The sequence below is a fragment of the Capronia epimyces genome, assembly GCF_000585565.1.
Source record: "Capronia epimyces CBS 606.96 chromosome Unknown aczIQ-supercont1.3, whole genome shotgun sequence".
Taxonomy (NCBI): domain Eukaryota; kingdom Fungi; phylum Ascomycota; class Eurotiomycetes; order Chaetothyriales; family Herpotrichiellaceae; genus Capronia; species Capronia epimyces.
The window spans coordinates 12,350-32,700 of record NW_006912906.1 but is presented as its reverse complement, the minus strand read 5'-3'; the positions used below and the strand labels follow the sequence as shown (position 1 = coordinate 32,700).

The 20,351-nt window shown below is 52.5% G+C and overlaps 12 protein-coding genes across 12 annotated transcripts; 6 read left to right on the top strand and 6 right to left on the bottom strand.

The window, feature by feature from the left end:
* Positions 1 to 401: 401 nt before the first annotated feature.
* Positions 402 to 1,087, bottom strand: A1O3_03267 (uncharacterized protein; the record flags this gene model as incomplete). The annotated part of the gene is made up of 2 exons (XM_007733405.1): positions 402 to 626; positions 686 to 1,087. The coding sequence occupies 2 exons, from the start codon at positions 1,085 to 1,087 to the stop codon at positions 402 to 404; spliced, it is 627 nt and encodes a 208-aa protein (XP_007731595.1).
* A 1,217-nt stretch (positions 1,088 to 2,304) lies between these two features.
* A1O3_03266 (uncharacterized protein) lies at positions 2,305 to 3,726 on the top strand (the record flags this gene model as incomplete). Its single annotated transcript, XM_007733404.1, has 1 exon — positions 2,305 to 3,726. The coding sequence occupies one exon, from the start codon at positions 2,305 to 2,307 to the stop codon at positions 3,724 to 3,726; it is 1,422 nt and encodes a 473-aa protein (XP_007731594.1).
* Positions 3,727 to 3,782: 56 nt separating this feature from the next.
* A1O3_03265 (uncharacterized protein) lies at positions 3,783 to 5,570 on the bottom strand (the record flags this gene model as incomplete). Its single annotated transcript, XM_007733403.1, has 1 exon — positions 3,783 to 5,570. One exon carries the CDS (start codon positions 5,568 to 5,570, stop codon positions 3,783 to 3,785), a length of 1,788 nt encoding a protein of 595 aa, XP_007731593.1.
* Positions 5,571 to 6,197: 627 nt separating this feature from the next.
* Positions 6,198 to 7,088, top strand: A1O3_03264 (uncharacterized protein; the record flags this gene model as incomplete). Its single annotated transcript, XM_007733402.1, has 1 exon — positions 6,198 to 7,088. The coding sequence occupies one exon, from the start codon at positions 6,198 to 6,200 to the stop codon at positions 7,086 to 7,088; it is 891 nt and encodes a 296-aa protein (XP_007731592.1).
* Positions 7,089 to 7,345: 257 nt separating this feature from the next.
* On the bottom strand, positions 7,346 to 9,093 carry A1O3_03263 (uncharacterized protein; the record flags this gene model as incomplete). Its single annotated transcript, XM_007733401.1, has 3 exons — positions 7,346 to 8,208; positions 8,268 to 8,701; positions 8,765 to 9,093. 3 exons carry the CDS (start codon positions 9,091 to 9,093, stop codon positions 7,346 to 7,348), a joined length of 1,626 nt encoding a protein of 541 aa, XP_007731591.1.
* A 590-nt stretch (positions 9,094 to 9,683) lies between these two features.
* On the top strand, positions 9,684 to 10,163 carry A1O3_03262 (uncharacterized protein; the record flags this gene model as incomplete). Its single annotated transcript, XM_007733400.1, has 1 exon — positions 9,684 to 10,163. The coding sequence occupies one exon, from the start codon at positions 9,684 to 9,686 to the stop codon at positions 10,161 to 10,163; it is 480 nt and encodes a 159-aa protein (XP_007731590.1).
* Positions 10,164 to 10,569: 406 nt separating this feature from the next.
* Positions 10,570 to 11,422, bottom strand: A1O3_03261 (uncharacterized protein; the record flags this gene model as incomplete). The annotated part of the gene is made up of 2 exons (XM_007733399.1): positions 10,570 to 10,653; positions 10,688 to 11,422. The coding sequence occupies 2 exons, from the start codon at positions 11,420 to 11,422 to the stop codon at positions 10,570 to 10,572; spliced, it is 819 nt and encodes a 272-aa protein (XP_007731589.1).
* A 136-nt stretch (positions 11,423 to 11,558) lies between these two features.
* A1O3_03260 (uncharacterized protein) lies at positions 11,559 to 11,975 on the bottom strand (the record flags this gene model as incomplete). The annotated part of the gene is made up of 1 exon (XM_007733398.1): positions 11,559 to 11,975. One exon carries the CDS (start codon positions 11,973 to 11,975, stop codon positions 11,559 to 11,561), a length of 417 nt encoding a protein of 138 aa, XP_007731588.1.
* A 54-nt stretch (positions 11,976 to 12,029) lies between these two features.
* On the bottom strand, positions 12,030 to 12,950 carry A1O3_03259 (uncharacterized protein; the record flags this gene model as incomplete). The annotated part of the gene is made up of 1 exon (XM_007733397.1): positions 12,030 to 12,950. The coding sequence occupies one exon, from the start codon at positions 12,948 to 12,950 to the stop codon at positions 12,030 to 12,032; it is 921 nt and encodes a 306-aa protein (XP_007731587.1).
* A 1,335-nt stretch (positions 12,951 to 14,285) lies between these two features.
* On the top strand, positions 14,286 to 15,306 carry A1O3_03258 (uncharacterized protein; the record flags this gene model as incomplete). Its single annotated transcript, XM_007733396.1, has 3 exons — positions 14,286 to 14,457; positions 14,545 to 14,903; positions 14,962 to 15,306. The coding sequence occupies 3 exons, from the start codon at positions 14,286 to 14,288 to the stop codon at positions 15,304 to 15,306; spliced, it is 876 nt and encodes a 291-aa protein (XP_007731586.1).
* A 733-nt stretch (positions 15,307 to 16,039) lies between these two features.
* Positions 16,040 to 17,773, top strand: A1O3_03257 (uncharacterized protein; the record flags this gene model as incomplete). The annotated part of the gene is made up of 2 exons (XM_007733395.1): positions 16,040 to 16,568; positions 16,635 to 17,773. The coding sequence occupies 2 exons, from the start codon at positions 16,040 to 16,042 to the stop codon at positions 17,771 to 17,773; spliced, it is 1,668 nt and encodes a 555-aa protein (XP_007731585.1).
* Positions 17,774 to 18,536: 763 nt separating this feature from the next.
* On the top strand, positions 18,537 to 20,129 carry A1O3_03256 (uncharacterized protein; the record flags this gene model as incomplete). The annotated part of the gene is made up of 1 exon (XM_007733394.1): positions 18,537 to 20,129. One exon carries the CDS (start codon positions 18,537 to 18,539, stop codon positions 20,127 to 20,129), a length of 1,593 nt encoding a protein of 530 aa, XP_007731584.1.
* Between the last annotated feature and the right edge of the window lie 222 nt (positions 20,130 to 20,351).

Genomic DNA, 20,351 nt, shown 5'->3' with positions numbered 1-20,351 from the left:
AGCGCAGGCGCAGTGGCTGGTGTTGGTTATACTGTAGAAAGTCGCCGTGAGACGCCGCAATCTAGCACCTTTGATTGGCGGAAAGAAAACCTCTCCAGGGCCAAATACGTCACATCACGACCAGAATATGAGAAAGAGAACGGCGGAGAATAAGAACCACGAGGAATATAACACGATATCGAAGCAGTGGTTAATACATTGATTGAGCTCAATGTCTGCCTATGATTTATGTGAGTGCTTCATCACGCACGAGATATGCATATGTGCCGCGTGGGAGCCAATTCATCATCTCATAATAGCTGGTGGGTAACCCTCACCACATCGCCGCTGTTTCTTCACCATGCTTTGCCGCATAACCGTACCAGTCGCAAAGTCCCGGAGGCCCAGCCGTTGTCGTGCTTTCACTTATTGCCTAGAGTCAACGATGCAGCCGCTGCAGCATCCGCAGCTTCCTCGCGCTCGACCGCTCGATCTACCCAGTGACAGAGTTCGTTCGTAGAGACGAGGAGACGAGGTTCTTGTAGGAGATCGGTGTTAGTTTTGGGGAAAGGGAGACCGAGGTCGTAGAGGGATAGGTTCAGTGCTTCAGAGACCGGGCCCACGGAGCCTTCTGCAGTACGGATTTCCTAATTCCAATCGCATTAGAGAGAGCACTTCGTCACGGTGGGAAACGGGAGTAATATACCAGAGTTTCCTCGCTCGCACCAGTGTAGATACCGCCGTCGTTGAATTGGGCTCGAAGAACGGTGACGCGAATCCCCTGTGCAGCCGGATAGTCGAGATTGCAGCCCACAGCTGTCAAGATCTCTCCGTTGGTGCAGTCGATGTACTCCTTGAGCTTGGCCTTCATGTCCTCCTCGGGTTGTGCGTAGGACGTCTCAACCACCAGCGCAGGTTGGAGTTGAGACCTATTGAAAAGGTCGAGTCGGAGGTCTGGCTTTCTTCTGACAAGTTTGCCGTGGTATGGGTATTTGATTGTGACAAGTCTAAATGGACGGAGATTTTCGAAAAAGGTTGTGATACCCTCATCTTGCTCTACGACTCTCTTGGCTGCGAACCCAAACTTGAGCTTATGCACCTTCTCCATGATTATCATCTTGCGATGGCGCTTGACTAACGCGACACTGTTGATTAGAATCCATGATGCTGTTGAACAATACGCAGATTCACAATAATGGTGGTATCGTTAAAGAGGCCGCGGTAGAAGTACACAATGACATTATATCGGCAACCCTGCGGAAAATCTTCTGCACAGTTCCAGTGAAGCGTCGAGCGTATGTGAATAAACATGGAAGCATCCTGCTTGGGCCCTGAACACTCTTCACGAAAGAATGGGATAATAGTGAGAACCAATAGGCGAGATGCTGAGATATCATTGACAACTCGTAACTACTTAGGTAGATGTGCAACACCTCCCGAGCCAAGTTGGAGACTCAAAGAGTCATTTCCTGCGGCTGTTTGCATGAACTTTGTGCAAAAGCACAGATTGGTTATCATTAATCATCAAAGCTGATGTCCACGCCTTGGTGGCCACCAAGCTACTGTATATCCTCTCTTTGTACTCAGCATTGGAAGAAGCGAATGGTGCCACAGCTCGAAAATGCGGGCACAAGCTGGAAATACGGGGAAAAGTGTGATGCCCAGCGTGTATACCGAGTGATGTTCTTTAGGCAATCTCCAGTGTAGCCCTAATGGTACCATTGAGAGAGAATCATCCATCGCGCGGCTAACAAAGTTTTTGTCTTGATCCATGCTCTCAAGCTCTTCTCAAAACGATTCTTGGACGGTTTCTGCAAGGCCATTTGCGATTGGAACTTGAAGCACCACTCATGCAGGGTCAGAAAGGGCCGCGACCGGGAACAACAACGTGGGATCTGGAGTAATATGCGACCAAACGCAAGCTGAACAGATTCGGTGTCGGTAGGTACTAGTGGACTAGCTGTTCGTTTACGGAGTAGACAGTTTACTTATCAACACCATCTGATTGATCAGAGACGACCCGCTATCAGGAGCAGACACGCAGGCGTCCAGCGTGTGACCGTGCCAATCCCCTTGCTCTTATCTTCCCCTCACCAGAACGCTTGATAACAACTTCTGGCTTTGGGTCAACCCAACCAAAACGTCTCAATACTTGCAACTTCGCTTGACGAGACTACGAGGAGCAAGATGAACACCAAATACCATGGCGCTGCCTGTTTGACCTGTCGCCGGCGAGGGCGCAAATGCACCAGAGAATTACCAAAGTGTAAATCATGTCTAGACAAAAAGCTGGACTGTGAAGGCTACGCGCTACGCTGGGCTGGCATGGCCAGTCGTGGCAAGCTGGCAGGAATGTCGTCCTTAAAAGAGCCATCAACCACAAAGACAAGCCAACGGATGCCTTCAAAACGGTCGACCCAACAATCTCCCGCCGAAAGACAACCATCGGACACGTCAAGGTCAGTTTTGCCAGCTGCCTCATCCCCGTCTAGCTCCCCCACGACCACGGATTGGAGCCCAAGCCGGTTTGAACAGGCTGCTCTCATGGATTTCGACCTCAGCCTTGAGCCAGCCCTCAAAGCTGATGAATTCGACGAGCTTCTCGACCAATCTATTGAGCCGCCAAGCGATGGCTCTCTGCTGGTGCTGAGCAGCCCTCTGGATCCTTACAACATCCCCATGGAGCTCAAGTACATCCTAAACTATCATCTCCTTGAAGTGGCACCGAAGCTATGCGTTGACAACACCACAATTCGCAATCCTTATTCGCAATTCATACTTCAGCTGGCGGTGGAGAAGCCGCCTCTTTTATATGCCTGTGCTGCCCTGGCTGCAAGCCACCGGAGCGTACGACTGTCGAATGAAACTTGCAAGGTGGATTGTTGGAAATTTCGAGGCAAGGCTATGCGCCGGCTGCAGGAGCAGCTATGGTCGGATCATTGTGCGAGCGACGATGGGAATATCACGACCATTCTGATGCTTACTCTGACCGACATGTGTCTCGGTGACGCGTCAAACTTTGACGCCCATTTCGGAGCCGCAAAGAGGCTCATCGATCTACGCGGTGCGAACCGGACGCAAGATACGTTTGTGGAACAGTACATTGCATGGCTCGATATCATGTGTGCGGCTAACAACCGACGGAAGGCCTTGTTCACCTCGGAAGATGTGGCTTCCTTTACTGGGCCGACGCGGCAATGGAGCCACGACGTGTTCCCATGTCCCCCCGATCAATTTGGAATTGTCTCAGAGGTCATTGCACTTTTCAAAACCCAATCCGACCCCTTGCATCCCACACGGGAGGCTATGGCCAAGGCACATGACTACAAGAGACGAATATTAAGCTTACCTATGCATATCGAAAGAGGGGAAGGCTGGCTTCATCTCACTGAAGCCTTCCGCCACGCCATTGCTCTCTATATCATTCGCATCTTTCGTGTCGAGGCCGATGAGGACGAGCTCTCGTGGCTCATACAAAGCGTCTTCTACCATTCTAAGCTCACCACCCCTTCGACTGGATGGACTGATCATCTCTTATGGCCTCTCTTCCACGCGGGGCTGGAAGTGCGGGACGAGCATCGGCAGCAGTGGTTGCGAGACCGATCGGTGGTCATGCAACAAAGTGGAGGGTTTCGCAACGTGGAGACGTCCATGAAGATTCTGGAACAGGTCTGGAGCAGTGGCGTTGTTCCAGATTATACAGATTTTCTCCCGGCTGGCACATTTGGGACCATGCTCTTTGTATGACTATCAATTCAAAATATTGTCCAAGTCCGCCCTATCTTTGCCCGTAGTCTAAACAGTCACAACCTACTTCCGCTGGCGTGAAACGATTGCACTAGCCTTCGACCGGCCATCTCACCGATGAGATAGGCGTTGATCTGAGTGTGGTTGCAGGTCAGAACCGGACAAACCGAAAGATCGGCCACCCGAAGGTCCTGTACGCCAATGACCCTAAAGTCTTGGTCTACAACGGCCTCAGTGTCATCGCGGGATCCCATTCTGCAGGTGCCCATGCTATGATAGCCTTGACCCAGGTGGTGGCGGATGAATTCGCGCACGGTCTCGTCATCATCTCTGCTCGGCCCATGCACCACTTCACGAACATACGACTTGTAAGCGTCGGCCTGTCCGATCTTCATGGCCTGCTTGACGGTCTCAATGGCGATCCGCTGGTCGTATGGGTGCTCAAAGAAATGAGGGTCGATCTCTGGGAGGTCTTTTGCATCTGCCGACTTCAGACGAACCGTGCCACGGGAGAGGTTGTTTTGGAGCAGCAGTTCGTGATGCATATAGACACTCTGAGATTCTCCTTGGAAAGCCACTGGGCCCGATCCTAGCCATATCTCCGCATTAGGTCGAGTGGGTTCCAACATGTATGCTTGAGTCACTTTGTCGAGATCTTGGAACTCTGAGCTCTCAAACAATCCCTCGAGCTTGGGGAAAGCCACTGTCCCGCTGGTTCCAAAGACATTATGCGGGCCTGTCTTGTCTTTCGCATACATCGCGTCGGCTTCAGCCAGCAGCTCCGGATTTTCAAAGATCTGGTTATGAGCCATGTTGTCGTCGTCGACCAAGTACTCGAGGGTGAGGATGCTGTGATCAAGCATGTTCGCACCCACCTGAGGCTTATCTACCACACAGTCGATGCCGAAACTTTCGAGATGTTCTCGCGGTCCAATCCCTGACAGCATCAATGTTTGGGGGGATCCGAATGTCCCCTGGCACATGATGACTTCTTGCCGGCAGTACATGCGACAAGCTCTCCCACTGGATTGATCGATGATTTCCACACCAACCGCCCGGGGCGTCGTGTCGTCACTGAAGATGATCTTGTTGACCAAAGTACGGGTGATGATCTGGAGATTGGGCAGTTGTTGCTGTTTCTCCGTGTTGAGGAAGCGGTTCGCAGCATACGATCTGATGCCTCCGCCGTTGTTGAACTGTGCAAGGCCCACCCCGACCGGGTTTCCCGAGTTGTTGTCGGGACAGAACCCAATGCCCGTCTCGTGGCAAGCCTGGAAAAACCGCTCGACCCCAGGAGTCATGACATCTCCGAAACCGATCTTGAGCGGTCCTCCGACACCGTGGTTGGCTGGGTCCGGGTCTGCATACTGGCCGAATCCCGGGGGCGGCTGTGGTTTGAAGTCTTCCAGCTCCTTCATCAACGGCAGGATATTGCTCCATTTCCACGCTTCGTCCCCAGTTCGGTGAGCCCATTCGTCGTAATCGGCGGCTGGACCTCGCGCGAGGGCCATATAGTTGACTGCCGACGTACCGCCAAGTTGCTTTCCTCGGAGAAACACAATCTGTCGGTCATTCAGTTGCTTCTGCGGCACACTGGGCATCGCCCAGATCCCATCACTATCTCCGCCGAACAGCTGGTGCACGAACTTTCCAGGTACGAGCGCATCCGGCGACTCGCTGGCATCCCTACCAGCCTCGATCAGCAGCACAGTCGCACTTGTTTCTGCTGCCAATCTCGCAGCGATGACACAACCGGCCGTTCCGCCTCCGCAGATGATGTAGTCGAAGACCGTTTTCTTCGACTCATCGGGTGTTTGTGTTTCTGTTTTCGTACTGGACAACATGATTGTGATCGCTCAGTGATTTTCTTCTCTCCTCCCGGGAGCGTAAGAACTTTGACCATTTTTTTAGACAGCCCCCGGGTGGTCAAAGATATGCCGTTGATGAGGCTAGCCTGAAAGCTCACATGGGTCTTTCTTTGGAGTAGATAGACTGCGCATTATCAGACGCCGGCCTGTGTATCAATCGTGTACTCCTCAACAGCAGATTGAGTCGAGACCCGGCCTGCCATGTGTGTGTTTCTTCCTTATCTATGAAACCAGCCTTGTCCTAGTTTGGGCAATATCTGCGCCGCACCTCGGAATAGGCCGCTGTGAAAAGAGTCCGAGCTGCAACCATCCCATTTCCGGTGCTGCGATAAGCGTCTTAAAGGTCTGCCATATCAGGTTATACATGGAGCTGAGTGCTTGAGTTTCTGGACCGCTGACTTTAACATAGGCCGTTTTATTGGTGGATGAAGACGACCAGAGACAATCTAATGGAACGACCACCCGCAAGCTGCGCCCGCCCGGTATCGAGGCTGACATGGAGGACATACAGATAGATATCAATGCCCGAGAAAGGACTGAACACCATCGCAGGCGTGTTCCCTATTGCACTTGCATCTACTATCTACCTCTATACCATACACCATGGGTCTCACAGCAGTTTCCCCCATCGAATCTTTCGCCAATGGTACGCCCATGGAGAAGGTGCTTGAAGCACTGTATCGAGATGGCGCAGTACGCATCAAGGGACTGCTCTCGCCAGCCGAAATTGACGAGATCAACGCCGAGATCAAGCCATATTTCGACGCCGATTTCAACTCGGGTCTGGACGTCTTCGCCAAACAGACGAAGACTGTGTGTGGTCTTGCAGGCAAATCGCCAGCTGCAGTGCGACACATCCTCCAACACCCCACGGTCAAAGCCGCCGTCAACGACGTGCTTACGGTAACCACCCAATCCTGGTGGGGAGACGCGCGCAACTCCTGCACCAGCCCACCGCTCCTCTCGAGCTTTTTCACCGTCCGTGTTGGGCCGGGAAGTGCCAGGCAAGGCCTTCACCGCGACGATCAAGACCACCACGCCACACACACGCACGGGGACCCGCGCGAGACCACCAAGCTGGGCTGCATCGTCGCCACATCCAAGACAACCCGAGCCAACGGCGCCACCGAAGTTGTCCCCGGCTCTCATGTTTGGGACGACGAGCGCAAGCCCAAGATAGAGGAATGCACCTATGCAGAGATGGATGCAGGCGACTGCGTGTTCATCATGGGCAACTGTTACCACGCTGCAGGAAGCAACACCACGACCGACGAGTTCCGCAGTGTCATCGTAACCTTGTTCTGTAAGGGCGTCTGTCGTGCTGAGGAGAATCAATTCCTTGCCGTGTCCAAGGAACAGGTGGCAAAATACGATCATGATGTGCAGGATCTTCTCGGTTGGAAGGCCAGCGCTCCTTTCTGCGGTTGGTCCGACTTTCGCAACCCCTATGATTTGATCAGGGCGGAAGACACGACGCAACGCGATCTTTTTTAGTTGGAAACCATCAGGCAATATATTTTTACAGAAGTGATTTTGTGTCCGGAGCCGAGTCAACCATGTACCGTAGAGCGTGTTGAACATATGAACAACGTATCCAATGTCTTTTGGTTCACAATTCTGGTCCAAACCTAGGCATTGAGTACAAAGTAGAAAGGTCCTTAACAATACATTCCTGCCCAAAACATCTTGCCTAAACAATGGCAGCCTTTACAAAAGAATGATATCTGAGCAGAGTTTAATGGTACTGGACATCAATGAGCAATCTCCGTATCCTTCGAGCTTGCCACTCCTTCTTCATCGCCAGCCCGGGCGGTAGCCTTGTTGAGCTCATCCAGTGTCTCAAGCCCATCAATTTGAATTGAGGGTCCGGTAAAGGTTTTCCGTTTCCCGCCCCACCAAACACACAATGTCAAAGCCGCTACTCCCACGAGAACGACACTGACGTAGTTCATGTTCCCCACGGTCGCAGGCAAGAACACGGGGAAGCAGAACAAGACAGTGTAGAAGAGAGTCCAGAGGACGGAGAAGGCGTTGCAGAAGGGGCCCAGAATCGGACCCAGGTTGAACTGACGGGCCGGCAGAATTTTGTCTCTTCCCCGGTAAAGAGCGATACCTTGAGGGATGGCGTAGGTGATGTTTAAGCCGAGGATCGAGAGCGAGATGAAGCTGTTGAATGCTGTGGTGGATCCGATGTAGATGGCTCCATATGCCGCGCAGAAGACCATGGTGAGAAGGGAAGCATTGACCGGTACTTTAAGTGTCGGATGAACTTTGGAGAAGAAGCCGGAGAAGGGGAGACCATTGTCGCGTGCAAATGCCCAGGTGAGTCGTCCGGCGGTCAGGAAGCAGGAGATTGAGGCACCGTAGTATACGATCATAAGCCATACCGCCAGGAATGCGGCCCCCCCTTTGTTGTCAAGAGCTTGGTAGAAGACCGTCAAGATGGGGAGGTAGGACTCGGAGACCGCTTCCAGATCGTTGGTTGAGAACAGAAAGGCTATCGTCCACAACACGCTGGTAACAGTCCCGATGATCATGGTCATGGCGATGGCACGGGGAACATTCCTCGAAGGATTTGGCATCTCCTCGGCAATGTGAGTGGCCGAGTCGGTGGCTGTTCACGGGTCATTAGTTACGGTGTGCGGAAAAGGAGTTCAGGACCCTAAGACATACCGAGAAAGATGTACATGCAGCTTCCAACGCCCAGGAAGAAGGCAATGCCGTCGTTCCATCCAGTCTGGTTGTTCCATTCTGTGAAGACCGTGCGGCCAGATTGTTTGGTGTCAGAAGTCGCCAAGACGGTGATGAAGAAGACGAGGAAGCCCAGGACACTGGCAAAGAAGAAGACAATTTCGGTCTTGGGCATGAAGGCCGGGAGAAGAACGAAGATGGCCACAGCGAGACAGGTCAACAACAGATAGACCAGGTAGACCTGCCACTGAGTCCAGACGTAGTCTGGATGGAAGAAGGATCCCAAGTTGACACAGACTTGAGCACAATAGATGCAGGCCGACGCAGCCGTCATCCACCAAGACACTACACTCAGCCAACCGGTGACGAAGGCAACGACAGCTCGGTATTTGGGTGGCGCCACCATGAAGGCAAAGCTGTAAACAAACTGTCAGTGGAAACGTCAATTTGACAAGAAAGGTGACTTGGATAGCACTGACTGGTACTGCCCTCCGCTGGACGGATAGGCTGAAGCAAGCTCGGCCAATCCAGCATTGATGAAGCTACAGGCAACTGCAGCCACCAGCTGGCCCCAGAAGACGGTTGGCCCACCCCCAGCGAACAAAGGAGTTGCAAAAACGGCCGAGATTCCGATCCATGAATTGGTGATGGTAAAGGCTAGCGAGATTGTCGCAAGGGTTCCGAATTGACGAGGAAGTTCACCGGTGTGGCCTTGAGCTCTCAACTGTCTCTCGTCTGCAGACAAGCTGGTCGCGTCGATGCTTGGGCTGACAGGCTCGTTGACCGTCGAGTGAACCTCGTCCCTCATGTTTATGCGAGTGTTGTCGGATGCCACAAATGGTCGTGTCACGGGATAAAGGATCAACAGAACTCGATTCTGTGGAAGTTTCTGTCTCGAGCAACATGCCCCTGATCGGGGCTGGGTGTGTCTAGAGTATATATGTTCCTGAAACGGGAGAGGATTGGTCGCCGCAACCACATTCCCAGTCGTTCCGCTCTCTTGGCCCTAAGAGATAAAGCCAACAGAGCATGGGAGCCTCGTTCATTGCTGGTCTCGAAGCTGTAATCCAGATTGCGCCCGGGTATGTCAGAGGGTCCTCGATAAGCGATAACTGGGGCTCAGATATTGCCCACAACCAGGTTAGCCTCCTTTTTGGGCCCCTGCGCGTCGAGCCTGGTACCCCACCAGCGATACCAAAGAGTTGTGAGATAAGTACCAACTGACCTAGATAGCGAGTAAGGAGCGTACCTAAACCAAAAAGGGGTCGAACGATTTTCACCGCTGTCCTCCCTCTCAAGAGAGTCCTTAAAGGCGACAGCGTCACCAAGTAGGATTGATAGACAAGTCTCTGAGACACTTCTGCAAAACTGCTTCATCCCTCCTCACCAGCATTCGCCATGGCATTCGTCAAGAGCCACTTTTACCCCGGGGCTGATATCCTCGGAGATGTCTTCCACTGCAGCAGCTCATCTTCTTTCAAGGTCAAAGGTGCACGTATTGTGGCCGTGGGCGGTCAGATAGGTGAATCCGCCGACTACTCGCCTTTTACGCCCGATGGCGCAGATGGATCGCAATTCGAAGGTGGCCATGCACAGCAATTTGACGTTGCAATGTACAACGTCGAGCGGGCTCTGGCTGTTGCATCTCCACATCTCAGTCCCGAAGAGCTGTGGGCGGGCGTCTACAACATGACATCGTTTCATGTGGGCGTCGTATCGCAAGAAGAGCAACTGGAGATTGCAGCAAGTGCTAGAAAGTGGTTCAGCAAAGGGAACAACAAGCCAGCGTGGGCGGCAATTTGTGTTGCAGCATTGTTCCCACCAAAGTGCTTGATCGAGATTCAAGTTCAAGCTGCTTACAAGGAGGAAGACGCTTGATTTCTATACGAGGCGTGTGTGGCGCGATCGATGGACTTCACAGGCATATCCATGCACAGTGCCGGGTTATCAAGGGGGATTCTTCTCGAATGTTTCCTCACAATATCAGATTCAACCAAAAGCTGGCTCCTGCTTAGCCTGTGGGACCTCGCTCAAATAGGTCTTGTATCAAACTCGACGCTAACCTTGCGAAAATCTCAAGTTTAAGACGGATTAGTTTCTTAGAATATCTCTATTCATCTGGTCTACTTCCTAGTCTGCCCATATCAGGATTCTTTAGCTGATAACCCGTCATCTTGAAATGGCCCCCAGCCTTATTAGCCTCGCCAGCTGCGCCCTCCTCGGAGTGTTATTCTGCTAAAAGACTGCCCACTCCCAAACTCTGATCTTTCACGAAAGTGCCCCCTTATATTATGATCTCCCCTTCCCCGACCCTGTGATCTGGAAACTCCCTCTGATTGTGCCCTACCTCGTCCTTGGCCACGACTGACTTGCGAATGTTGAGCAGATAGAGCATTGGTGACACCGGTTAGGAACATGCGTGGCAAGCCGGCGGCATCATGCTTCTCACCCAGAATTGCCATACTTGTAGCAAGGTATTGGGTACTAAATGCTCTCCACAACTGATCACTGTATGATGTTCCACCGTTCGGCCGTGGACAGTATGGCTCATTCTCCACAAAGGCTCTGACTGCTTGTTGAACACCTGTTTCATCCATGCTGATGTCATTGCATGCATCAAAGTCCACGAGCCAAAGACTGACGAGGCGTTGCTTGAAATTTGGACTTGACACCACAACCTCGGTGTACGTATCTGTTTTTGCCGTCAAGTTTTGCAGCTGTTCCAAGCTTTTTGGTCTGGTTATCGTGTCTTCCTCTGCAGGTGAGCTTCCAAGTACGAACTCGATATCGGCCGCGTCGATTCTGATGTCCCAATGCATTGTTGCCATTGCCTTCGCCATTGCAGTGGCATATGCTTCAGCATCTAGACCTAGATACTGGATTTGGTCGAGATGCAGCTTGTAGTTTCGAAGAGAAAATGCTCTGAGCCTCTTCTGGCTGCCTGCTATGCGGACTCTACCAAGATACGGACGGACCAGACAGTCTCTGTTGCTTGGGAGTTTTTTGGCTTCCTCGCGAGCAGGAGGGTCGAGCTGACAAAAAACATCTATGATTTTGTTGCGTATGATTTGCGGCAGAGGGAAAATACGCTCCATACAGATAACATCTCCAGGTTTCCGCGACGCCGGAATTTCCATTTTGTATTTTGACCAGAACTGCGAGTGTGCAGTTGCAAACCACAGACATTGTGGAATCGCCACATCTCCAGAAACGGCGCCGTTGCGTGAGAACTGATATTGAATCCGCCTTCCCATGAGGTAGTTGTTCCATAGTTTATCGCTTTGGTCCAGCAGAGAGAATGTAGACGCAAATAAATCCAGTATGCTCTAGGAACATGCCGATTGAGCCAGTGCCTATTTCACCGAAGACGTTCTGCTCTCCTGCCGCCACTTGTTGGCGTTCTGCAAATGAGGAGGTGGTAGAGATGACCGACCGGGTGGATAGGAGTTGTTTCAAAGTCTGTTCATTTGTTTCATTGGCGATGAGCTGCTCCTCCAAGCGGAGATTTTGCATTGCCAGGGGGTCGAGCGAAGGCGTGCGTGCAGAGTATGAGATTTGGGACGTTTCTTGACGCTGTCGATGTGCTAGCTTGGGAAGAGTGCTCGGCTCGCCCCAACCTGCTTCGGAAGGGGACGTATATTGCAAATAAGGAGGCAATGGCTTGATGAAATTGTAAAAGGGACGGCGCATGGATCAACAGGACTGGTGGATAGGTGTTGGACGGTGTCGTCCCGGGGTCGTCCATCAGGAGCTCGGCGCTGAGGGTCTTCTGTTCACGATCTGGTGGTGCAACTCCTCAACTTGGGTGATGAAAAGCTCTGGCAGCCCGAGGTCGTGTGTGTTGGAAGTCGCGACTCGGTGTTGACTGCAGTCTAGGTATCGGCTTCGGAACTCGAACCAGAGAGCGTGGTCTAAAGATCCTTCGATTGCAGGACGCGGAAAATATGGATCGTTTCTCAGGAAGGCGCGAGCAGCTTGCTCGACACCGGCAGCGTCCATGGTCAGAGGCTTGCAACAGTCAAAATCCAAGACCCAGAGGCAGTGGCGACCGAAGAATTCATGAGTGTGCTCCCCTATGCCTGTCTTCTGCGTACCCCCAAGAACAAACTCGACATCATTGGCATCTATTTTGGCAGTCCAGTGCATCATGGCCAGCATCTCTGCCATAGCACGGGCATACTCGAAGATCTGTAGGTCGAGCTCTTCCGCCTGATTGAGATGCAAGGGGTAGTTTCGTAGGGAGAAGAAGTTGCGGCCTCTCCGGGCCGTGTTTTGGATCTTACGTCGGCCGAGATAGAGTCGGACCAGGCAGTCTCGGTCCGCATCGTTGCTTTTGATGGTCGCAATTGAGGCGGCCGGACAATATAGATCGATTAGACGGTCTCTCACCTCCTGTGGTAAGGGCGGGATGCGCTCCGAGCAGATCATATTGCAGGCGGCGTAGCCATGGGGGAATCGGGCCAGGTTTGCGTGCCACCATGGATCGTCGATTTTGACGAACATGGGCCATCGTGGGACGCACACCTGAATCTTGTCCCTTTCCTTGGCGGTCCCCTGTGACGCTTTCTCGATAACGAGTTTGTGCATGGAGTAGTCGATGAGGACGGATCGCCCTGGCCCGCCATCCTCTCTCTTCATGGCTATCTCACCCCCTCGGCTGCCCATACTGACCCACAGAAGCCTTGTCCGATGCGACGGAACTTTTCGGCCCCATCTACGAGATGACCGATAGAATCCATGTTCAAAAGCTGAGATATACTGATAGTGGTGGCATTTGAAGTGTTTGTAGTCGCTCAAGTTGATATTCTTTACGGAAGAGAAGTCTTGCATCTTCAAGAACTGTTTCACGTCTCTCCTTTGGTCTCGAAGAAAACTTTAATTGTCAATTTGAAGCGGCTGCCAAGAGACGGTGTTGAAGGTCCTCCAACCGGCTGAGGACCTACAAGGCCAAATATGGTTCTGCCGTGAGAGAGAGCTGGTACAGACGTCTGAATGGCTTATTTCGAGGCTGCCTAATCCCCCCCTTCTAAAATAGGTAGTTGTTTGATTGCGTCTACGTGGGACCTTAAATGTGACCCGAAGGACGTTAAACGAGACTAAATAAATAAATAGTTGTTTGATTATCGTTCTCCTCTAATGGTGACATTAGATTTGGCACCTATGTTTGCTTCGTAGCGGTCGTCTCTCATGGCATTGCTCCGTGATAAGACCGACCATGCCCTCTCGATCTACTATATATTGACGGACTGAGGCTCCTAAGTCCGTTCTTGCCACTCAGCATAACAGAACTCAATCCCAATCTAGGCCAAACAGGAAGCGGGCACCCCCAAATGAGGAGCGATCGCCAAACAACGTGGCGAGCAGGAACCATTTCTTAAAGTCGTCGTTGTATCGTGTACAATTATTGCCCCCGGGATCATCTGCCCCTCCCCCACGCCATGTACATAACATTCAGTGGGTGTTCGCGGGTAGTTCACAATAAACACGTGGCCTTCTAACCCTAACCTCTCCAGGATATTGCCGCAACAGTGCCTAAATCTTGCATTAGCCTTGTGTTCGGCATAAGGGATCTCGTCTGAAAGTGGGAAGCTTGTTGGGATCCCAGATTACGCTATAAACCACCTGCCCCAGGGCCATGCCCCACCAAAACCTGACAGCGTTCAGAATCAACCCGACTCTCCTCCGTCTAAGTGGCGGAAAGAGCCTCCAGTCGATTCCTGAATACCCCACGACTGTCGATGACATGGCATGTGTAGTTCCTCCGCTCGTGGCTGCGTTATCGTATCGAAACAAGTTTCACCAGGGTTTGAGCCTGATCTCGGCTAATTTCTAGTCAATCCCACTACTCCATATTACGATCCCTCTCAATCTCGCAATTTCTTCCTCTTGCAGCGAACTATGGGAGGCCGTTCAGCACCTGTTGAGGGTACAATTCTACTGCAGATCCTTCAGCTGCACGAACTGTGATACACGGTCGGTCTGCCGCCTTCCTGCTCGGCGATGGCTCCGACGGCGACGCCCTGGCCTTGTAAAGCTCTCGGGCTCCTTCTCTGCCTGATACTTGTCTCCTGCGTGCAAGCTACGGCGAACTTCACCGTTGTAAATGGCCAGGTCTACACACCGGGCTTGGCCATTATCGATGCGCCGCAGCCGCACACACCCGAAGGAGGTGGTAAGTTTGTACTCATGATATCTGCGCGCCGCGTCCCTGGTGCGACCAACACATCTGGCGTAGAGGGGACTAATTCCTGGCATCTAGACTTCCTCCAGGTAGCCGTTGACATATCAGGTGATGGTCGAATCCCTCAGCCTCCCTATGCCTCGGACGTCGAGACTGGCATCTTCAACATGACCATGTTTCTCTTCAGCTACTCGACTGGCCTCAATCTGACCATATCGAACGGTACCCGCTATGGCTGGCTCAATGATACAACTGAAGCTCCTGAGTTCCACTGCAACGCAACCACTACCCAGAAGTTCCAAAATGCAGGCTGCGAGGAGATCATGGCGCAAGAGAGCGGCAGTACTGTGAAACATGTCAATTGGGCGTGGCCTGACTGTTTGGTGGGGGATGGCCAAGCGAGCAGTGCAAATTCTTCGGCCAGGGGCGCATATAACGTGCGACAGTTGCCATACCTCTCGACATCCGCAAGTCAAAGGCTGACCATGAATCTAGGTCTCGATCCACCAGTCATTTCGTGTTAACGGGACCGGATACTACACCATCTTCAATCTTCCCATTGAGGTCACCAATTCCATTCCAAACAAGACCCAACTCTCTGCAACTCAGACTCGCCCACTCTGTGCTCTACGCAACAACCCTCTCCAGAACCAAACGAGTCAAGAGGCCAGCACATTCTCTCCATCGTTTCAGCCATATCTCGGGGGCAATGTGAGCATCAGTGGCAGCGCCCAGACAGGAACCGGCACTGGCACTGGGAGTGCGCCTCAGGTCTACACCATGACGACCGTCCAAGTACTTTTCGCGGTAGTCTTTATTTCAATGGTGTTGACGGGATGACCACTCTGCTCGGGGTGGCGTATGCTTTGGGATTCGCTCATTGGTATTATTTCCTGGCGATGCTGAGATATTGGCAATGGACGACAGTTGCTTCGCCAGACCGACGTTCACTAAAATTCCCCTCCACGAGGCTGTGGGCAGGCCCGACCTCGGGGACAAAGGCGCACGGCCACCTTTTTTACCCCTCGCGAAAGGTTCCTGTTCCATTCTAACCACGATTCATTGCCTTTCCAGATCTGGGTCGCTCCCTGCAGGCCACTCGCATCTCCAGAACGCCAGGATAGTATGGACCAACCAATTCGCGCATATTTAAGAGACATGCGGATTAGGGACAAGATGGAAATACGTATCTGTATCCGGAGTTGAGAATGACGCCATCCAGTCCTAATGTTCGGAATCACTTATTAGCCTCCACTGCCCCACGAGGAAACCGTGCTAAACAATCTGCAATCAAGGACGGAATTTCTCATAGGCCAGCAAGATCCGTTTTTGACGGGACTGGGTATCCGACCTCGGGCAACGAAGCTTAAACATTAGACGCCGAATATAGATTAGATTTGCTCCAGACTCGTGAATCCGCTTTCCAGAGCTCAAGGCGGCACATCCAAATCAGGAGAACCGCCCCCGGTCCTCTTGTGGCAGTCGAGCCGTCGGTTTCTCGGCAGCTTTGGGTAGTAGTATATGCGAAAGATGCTGCTGCCCGTTTCACGTTCACGTTGATCTGGTGGTCAGGATGTCGATCGACGGCGCAGACCAGTACGATGTTATTTCTCAAAGGTACCGCAAGGGGCTGCACACTTACATCATCACGCTCAAATTCCCTGACCTTTCTGTGGTTCATCAGGATGACCTAGAACGCATTGGCTACGGAGGCGACGTCTGGGAATTCCGAGCAGATTTGCTAGAGTGTCCTTTACTTGGGAAGACGGCCGTGCAACCGATTCAGTTTATCAGGAACCAGCTGCAGATCCTTCAACGGTCGACCCAGCTCCCCATTCTCTTCACGGTGCGCACCGTTTCACAAGGAGGTAGATTCCCGGATGACGCGGCGCACGAAGCACTGGCGCTGATGAAGCTCGCTGTTGAGCTGGGCTGTGCGTACATCGACGTGGAAATTAACTGGCCGGCCTTCGTGATTGACGAAATCCGTGCTCTGGTGACTTCTTCGCGGATTGTCGCTTCCTACCACGAGCTCTCGACGAACGTGAGATGGACGAGCGCGGTACTGCAGGAGAAACTGGTGGCACTCGATGCAGTTGGTGGTATGTAGCTCACCCGCTCTCTGGTGGGAAGAAATTGGTTAACGTCTACCTATCGTCCGATTGCAGATGTGCTGAAGCTATGTGTTCAGTCGGTAGACATCAACGACAATCTTGAGCACGGCCTCTTCCTTCGGGACTATCAGAGGTGCATGGAAAAGCCCATCATCGCTGTGGCCATGGGCCTTCATGGACGACTGTCACGGTTCTTGGCCCCCATCGCCTTTGTGGCACACAGGTTGATCCCGCAACCGCCTGAAAGTGAACAATTAACCTTGTCACAAATCAATCAAGCCTTGTGGCTCCTCGGCCAACTCCCAACGAGGAAGTTTGTTCTTGCTGGAATCGATCCATTTCACTCTTCAATCCCGTTCCTTGCGGCGTTCGAGGATTTGGGCTTGCCCTACAGCATCTATGAAGCAAATCATAATTGGCAAACCGTTGCGGCGCGACCCGACTTTGGTGGCGCCTGTTCATCTGGGTGGGAACTCCAAGTAGGCCAGAACATGCCAGAGTTGGAGCTTTCGCCTGCTGCTCGAACAATTGGACTTGTCGACACAATCTCGGTCACAGATACGTCAGGCGAGCGGTTACTTTGTGGCGACAACACGACATGGACCGCGATCAAGGCTTGTATTGGAAAGTGCAAGATGGCCTGTGCTAGCAAGACAACAGTTCTCGTCGTCGGAGTCGGTCAACGATCTAGGGCAGCGTGTTATGCCGCTCAACGTCTAGGGGTCCGGAATATAATTGTTATCAGCGCGGATGAAGACAAAGCGCAGGCGATGGCGGTCGACTTCCATGGTCGTTCCTCGAGACCGACAGAGCTTAAGGATGTAATGGAGTCTTTGGCCATGGACGAGGGCCTGATTGTCTTCAAGTGTGGTGGACACGATCTGCAAGACGAAGAGTTGAGCGAACATGTACCTTCCCAATTGGATCCCGTGTGCATCGAACTCGAGCTCGAGCTCGAGCTAGGGCAGACACCTCACTCGCGAGACTGGGCGAGCACAGCAAGGTACCCCGCACACTGGAAGGTATATACACTCAGTGACGTCCTGAGAGAGCAGTCTTACCTGCAATTCGAGAGTTGGACCCAGAGACAGGCTCCCAGGTTGGTGATGAAGTCTGCAATGAAGGCTCAGGCCAGGCTTTCCCCTAAGAAGGGGCGACCAGAACTCCAGGAATATCCCAGGGCATTGATATAGAACGGCGGCGGGACGATTCAGAGCCAGAGTCATAGACATGCTTGTGTCACCACCAGCTGAAAATCACTACGGAAGACATTTCCTGTTGATCTAATTGCCAGATGTGTTTTGAGTCGACTTTGACTACGTGGGTTGACCTTGTAGTTAAACTGCAAACCATCTCGGCGGTCGGTAAAATCTTCTTCCGGTCCACCGAGCATTGCTCACGTGATAGGCTCTTGGCATGACTTCATCGTCACATGCAACGCACTATTCCTCTCCCAGCTCGCCAGGAACCAGAATTGACACCCCTGAAACTTGAATCGAGCTACTCCCACTGCAGCATCCCTGTCATCGCGATTAGCGAGCACACACTGAGCAGCCGAGCCTGAGCAGCTGGGCAGCCGGCAGCTACAACTTCAACTTGAAAGTCTCTTGCGTCTTACATGCGACGGGGATCAAACAAGACCGCTGGTGGTGCCGAATGGTGAGCGGTGTCCGGTGAACAGTGAGCTAGCTGTCGTACAAGGGAAAGAAGGCTCATCAACTTGATTTATCAGAGATATCTGATCAAATCGGTTCAGCCAAGGCGAACACGATGTTCACATCGCATAGACTCTATGATCTATAATCCATACCGCTCCAAATGACGTCCCCTTCTCAGCCATTCTACACTTCGAGGCCGACACTGACACCGACACCAGCGGAGCCAAGCACACTTTCCCGGATTCCCTATCATGAACGTCCGGGCCATAACGATAACCGCCATGTCCACCAGACCCTCATGTCTTCCCTTCGATGCCCACAATGCAGATATCAGGCTGGCTCTCTCCAGCACCAAATCGGTCAGGACTTCCGCGGTCCGCACCCTAGGCTGGCCCTAGCAGCAGCAGCAACGACAGCCCCCAATGCGGCAGACCTCACCACCTTGATGAACTCTCCCTTTGTTGCGTCCTATGCCTTCAACCCATTGCATCCTGTACGAATTGCCGAGCTTGGGGCCTCATCGTTGGGCTTTCCGGACGACTTTCCTATCCTGAACGACAGTGGGATCCAGACCCACGAGGCGCTACATACGTATATGACCCGGGACATCTCACACAACGTGGGCATCAACCACTCCTCGCAGACCGCAATCGATCCCACCACGTCTCAGTGGCTTTTGGTCGCCTCGGCCGACCGCTTGACCCTGTCTGCCACCCTGGCCTTTTGGTCACTCATCGAACAGGGGTGGAACCCAAGCCCGAAGATGAAGAACTACTGCCTCAAGGTCCAAAGCCACCTGATTTCTCTCCTTCAGGACTACATTAACAGTCAGTCGGGACTGTCCACTCTCCAAAGCATCCTCTTTGCCGCCTCAACTCATCTCATGTGCGTCAACATCTTTGGCAAGGACGACTACGACCAACGTCGCAGGTTGATGGATGGGCTCGAACAGCTGGTCCGCGAAAACGGCGGCTTCGAATTTCTCCGCCAGACCCTGCCGGACTCGGTCATCCAGAACTTGCTCTGGACCGATCTCCAAGTGGCCTACTTAAACTTGAGCGCGCCTCGCTTTCGATCCATGGAGCTACCCGCTATCCCCGCGTCGATGCGGATCTACGACGTCGGAACCATTGATGCGGCTTACTGGCGGTGTTGCAGTCCCGATGTACTTTCTAGTGTCAAACCATTTCGTCTTCTCATCTTGTATCGCCAAGGGAGCGCGTTGCGACCTGCCTCCCACAGCGAGTTTCAGTATCTGATTGCCCTCTTTCGATATATCGACGTTCAACTCGGCATCGTCCTGGCTCGCCACCATGACACAATATCTTCTTCGGAGTGCATCTCAATCTGCATGGCGCTGCTCCGCATTCGAGGCGTCACCCGGTGGAAAGATCACGATCGAATAGCACAAGGACTTTTGGCTTGCCTGGAAAATGCTTTACGCCCGGGTTTGGAGCCATGGATCCGATCCGATAGCCTACCCTGCTTGGCTTGGATTTGCGTCGTTGCCCTCTTCAGCGGAGTTGCGGAGCAGTCGAGACAATTCTTCCTGCAACTACTCCGACAGTGCCTGGAGAGACAAATGGGGCCTCTTGGGCCAGAAATCACACATGCTTTGCCGACCTATCTTGGTCGCTACATAATGCCGCTAGTATGGCCTTGTGAAATAGACGCCAGGCTTGCTACTCTCGGCGTACAACTTGCAAATCTTTCGCCACATTTGGGGGGCGGCAAAGCTTTCATCACCACACCCACGGGAGGCGAGGGCAAGTCTTCGAGTTCCCCAACTGCTAAGAGTTCAAGTTCTACCGGGTCCCAGGCCGGAAAGACATACAAGTTTGTTGTCGCGCAGTATCCGGGAGGAAGCGATTCCAAAGCGCCACGCCCCTGATTAGAGCTGTCGCTCAATCCATATTTTCCAGATGTATTGGCTATCGTAACTGGTTTCGATTGACGAAGGTTACACTCTGTATGACTTGCGAAATGTGGTATGGGAGCTCACAGCATGCCAGGTAGCTGGGAAATAGGGGACCTGGCTGGACCAGGTCATGTACTATAAAATGTCGAGTTGGCAGCGCAATTGAACTGTTGATTGTGCAATACTTTTCCGGAC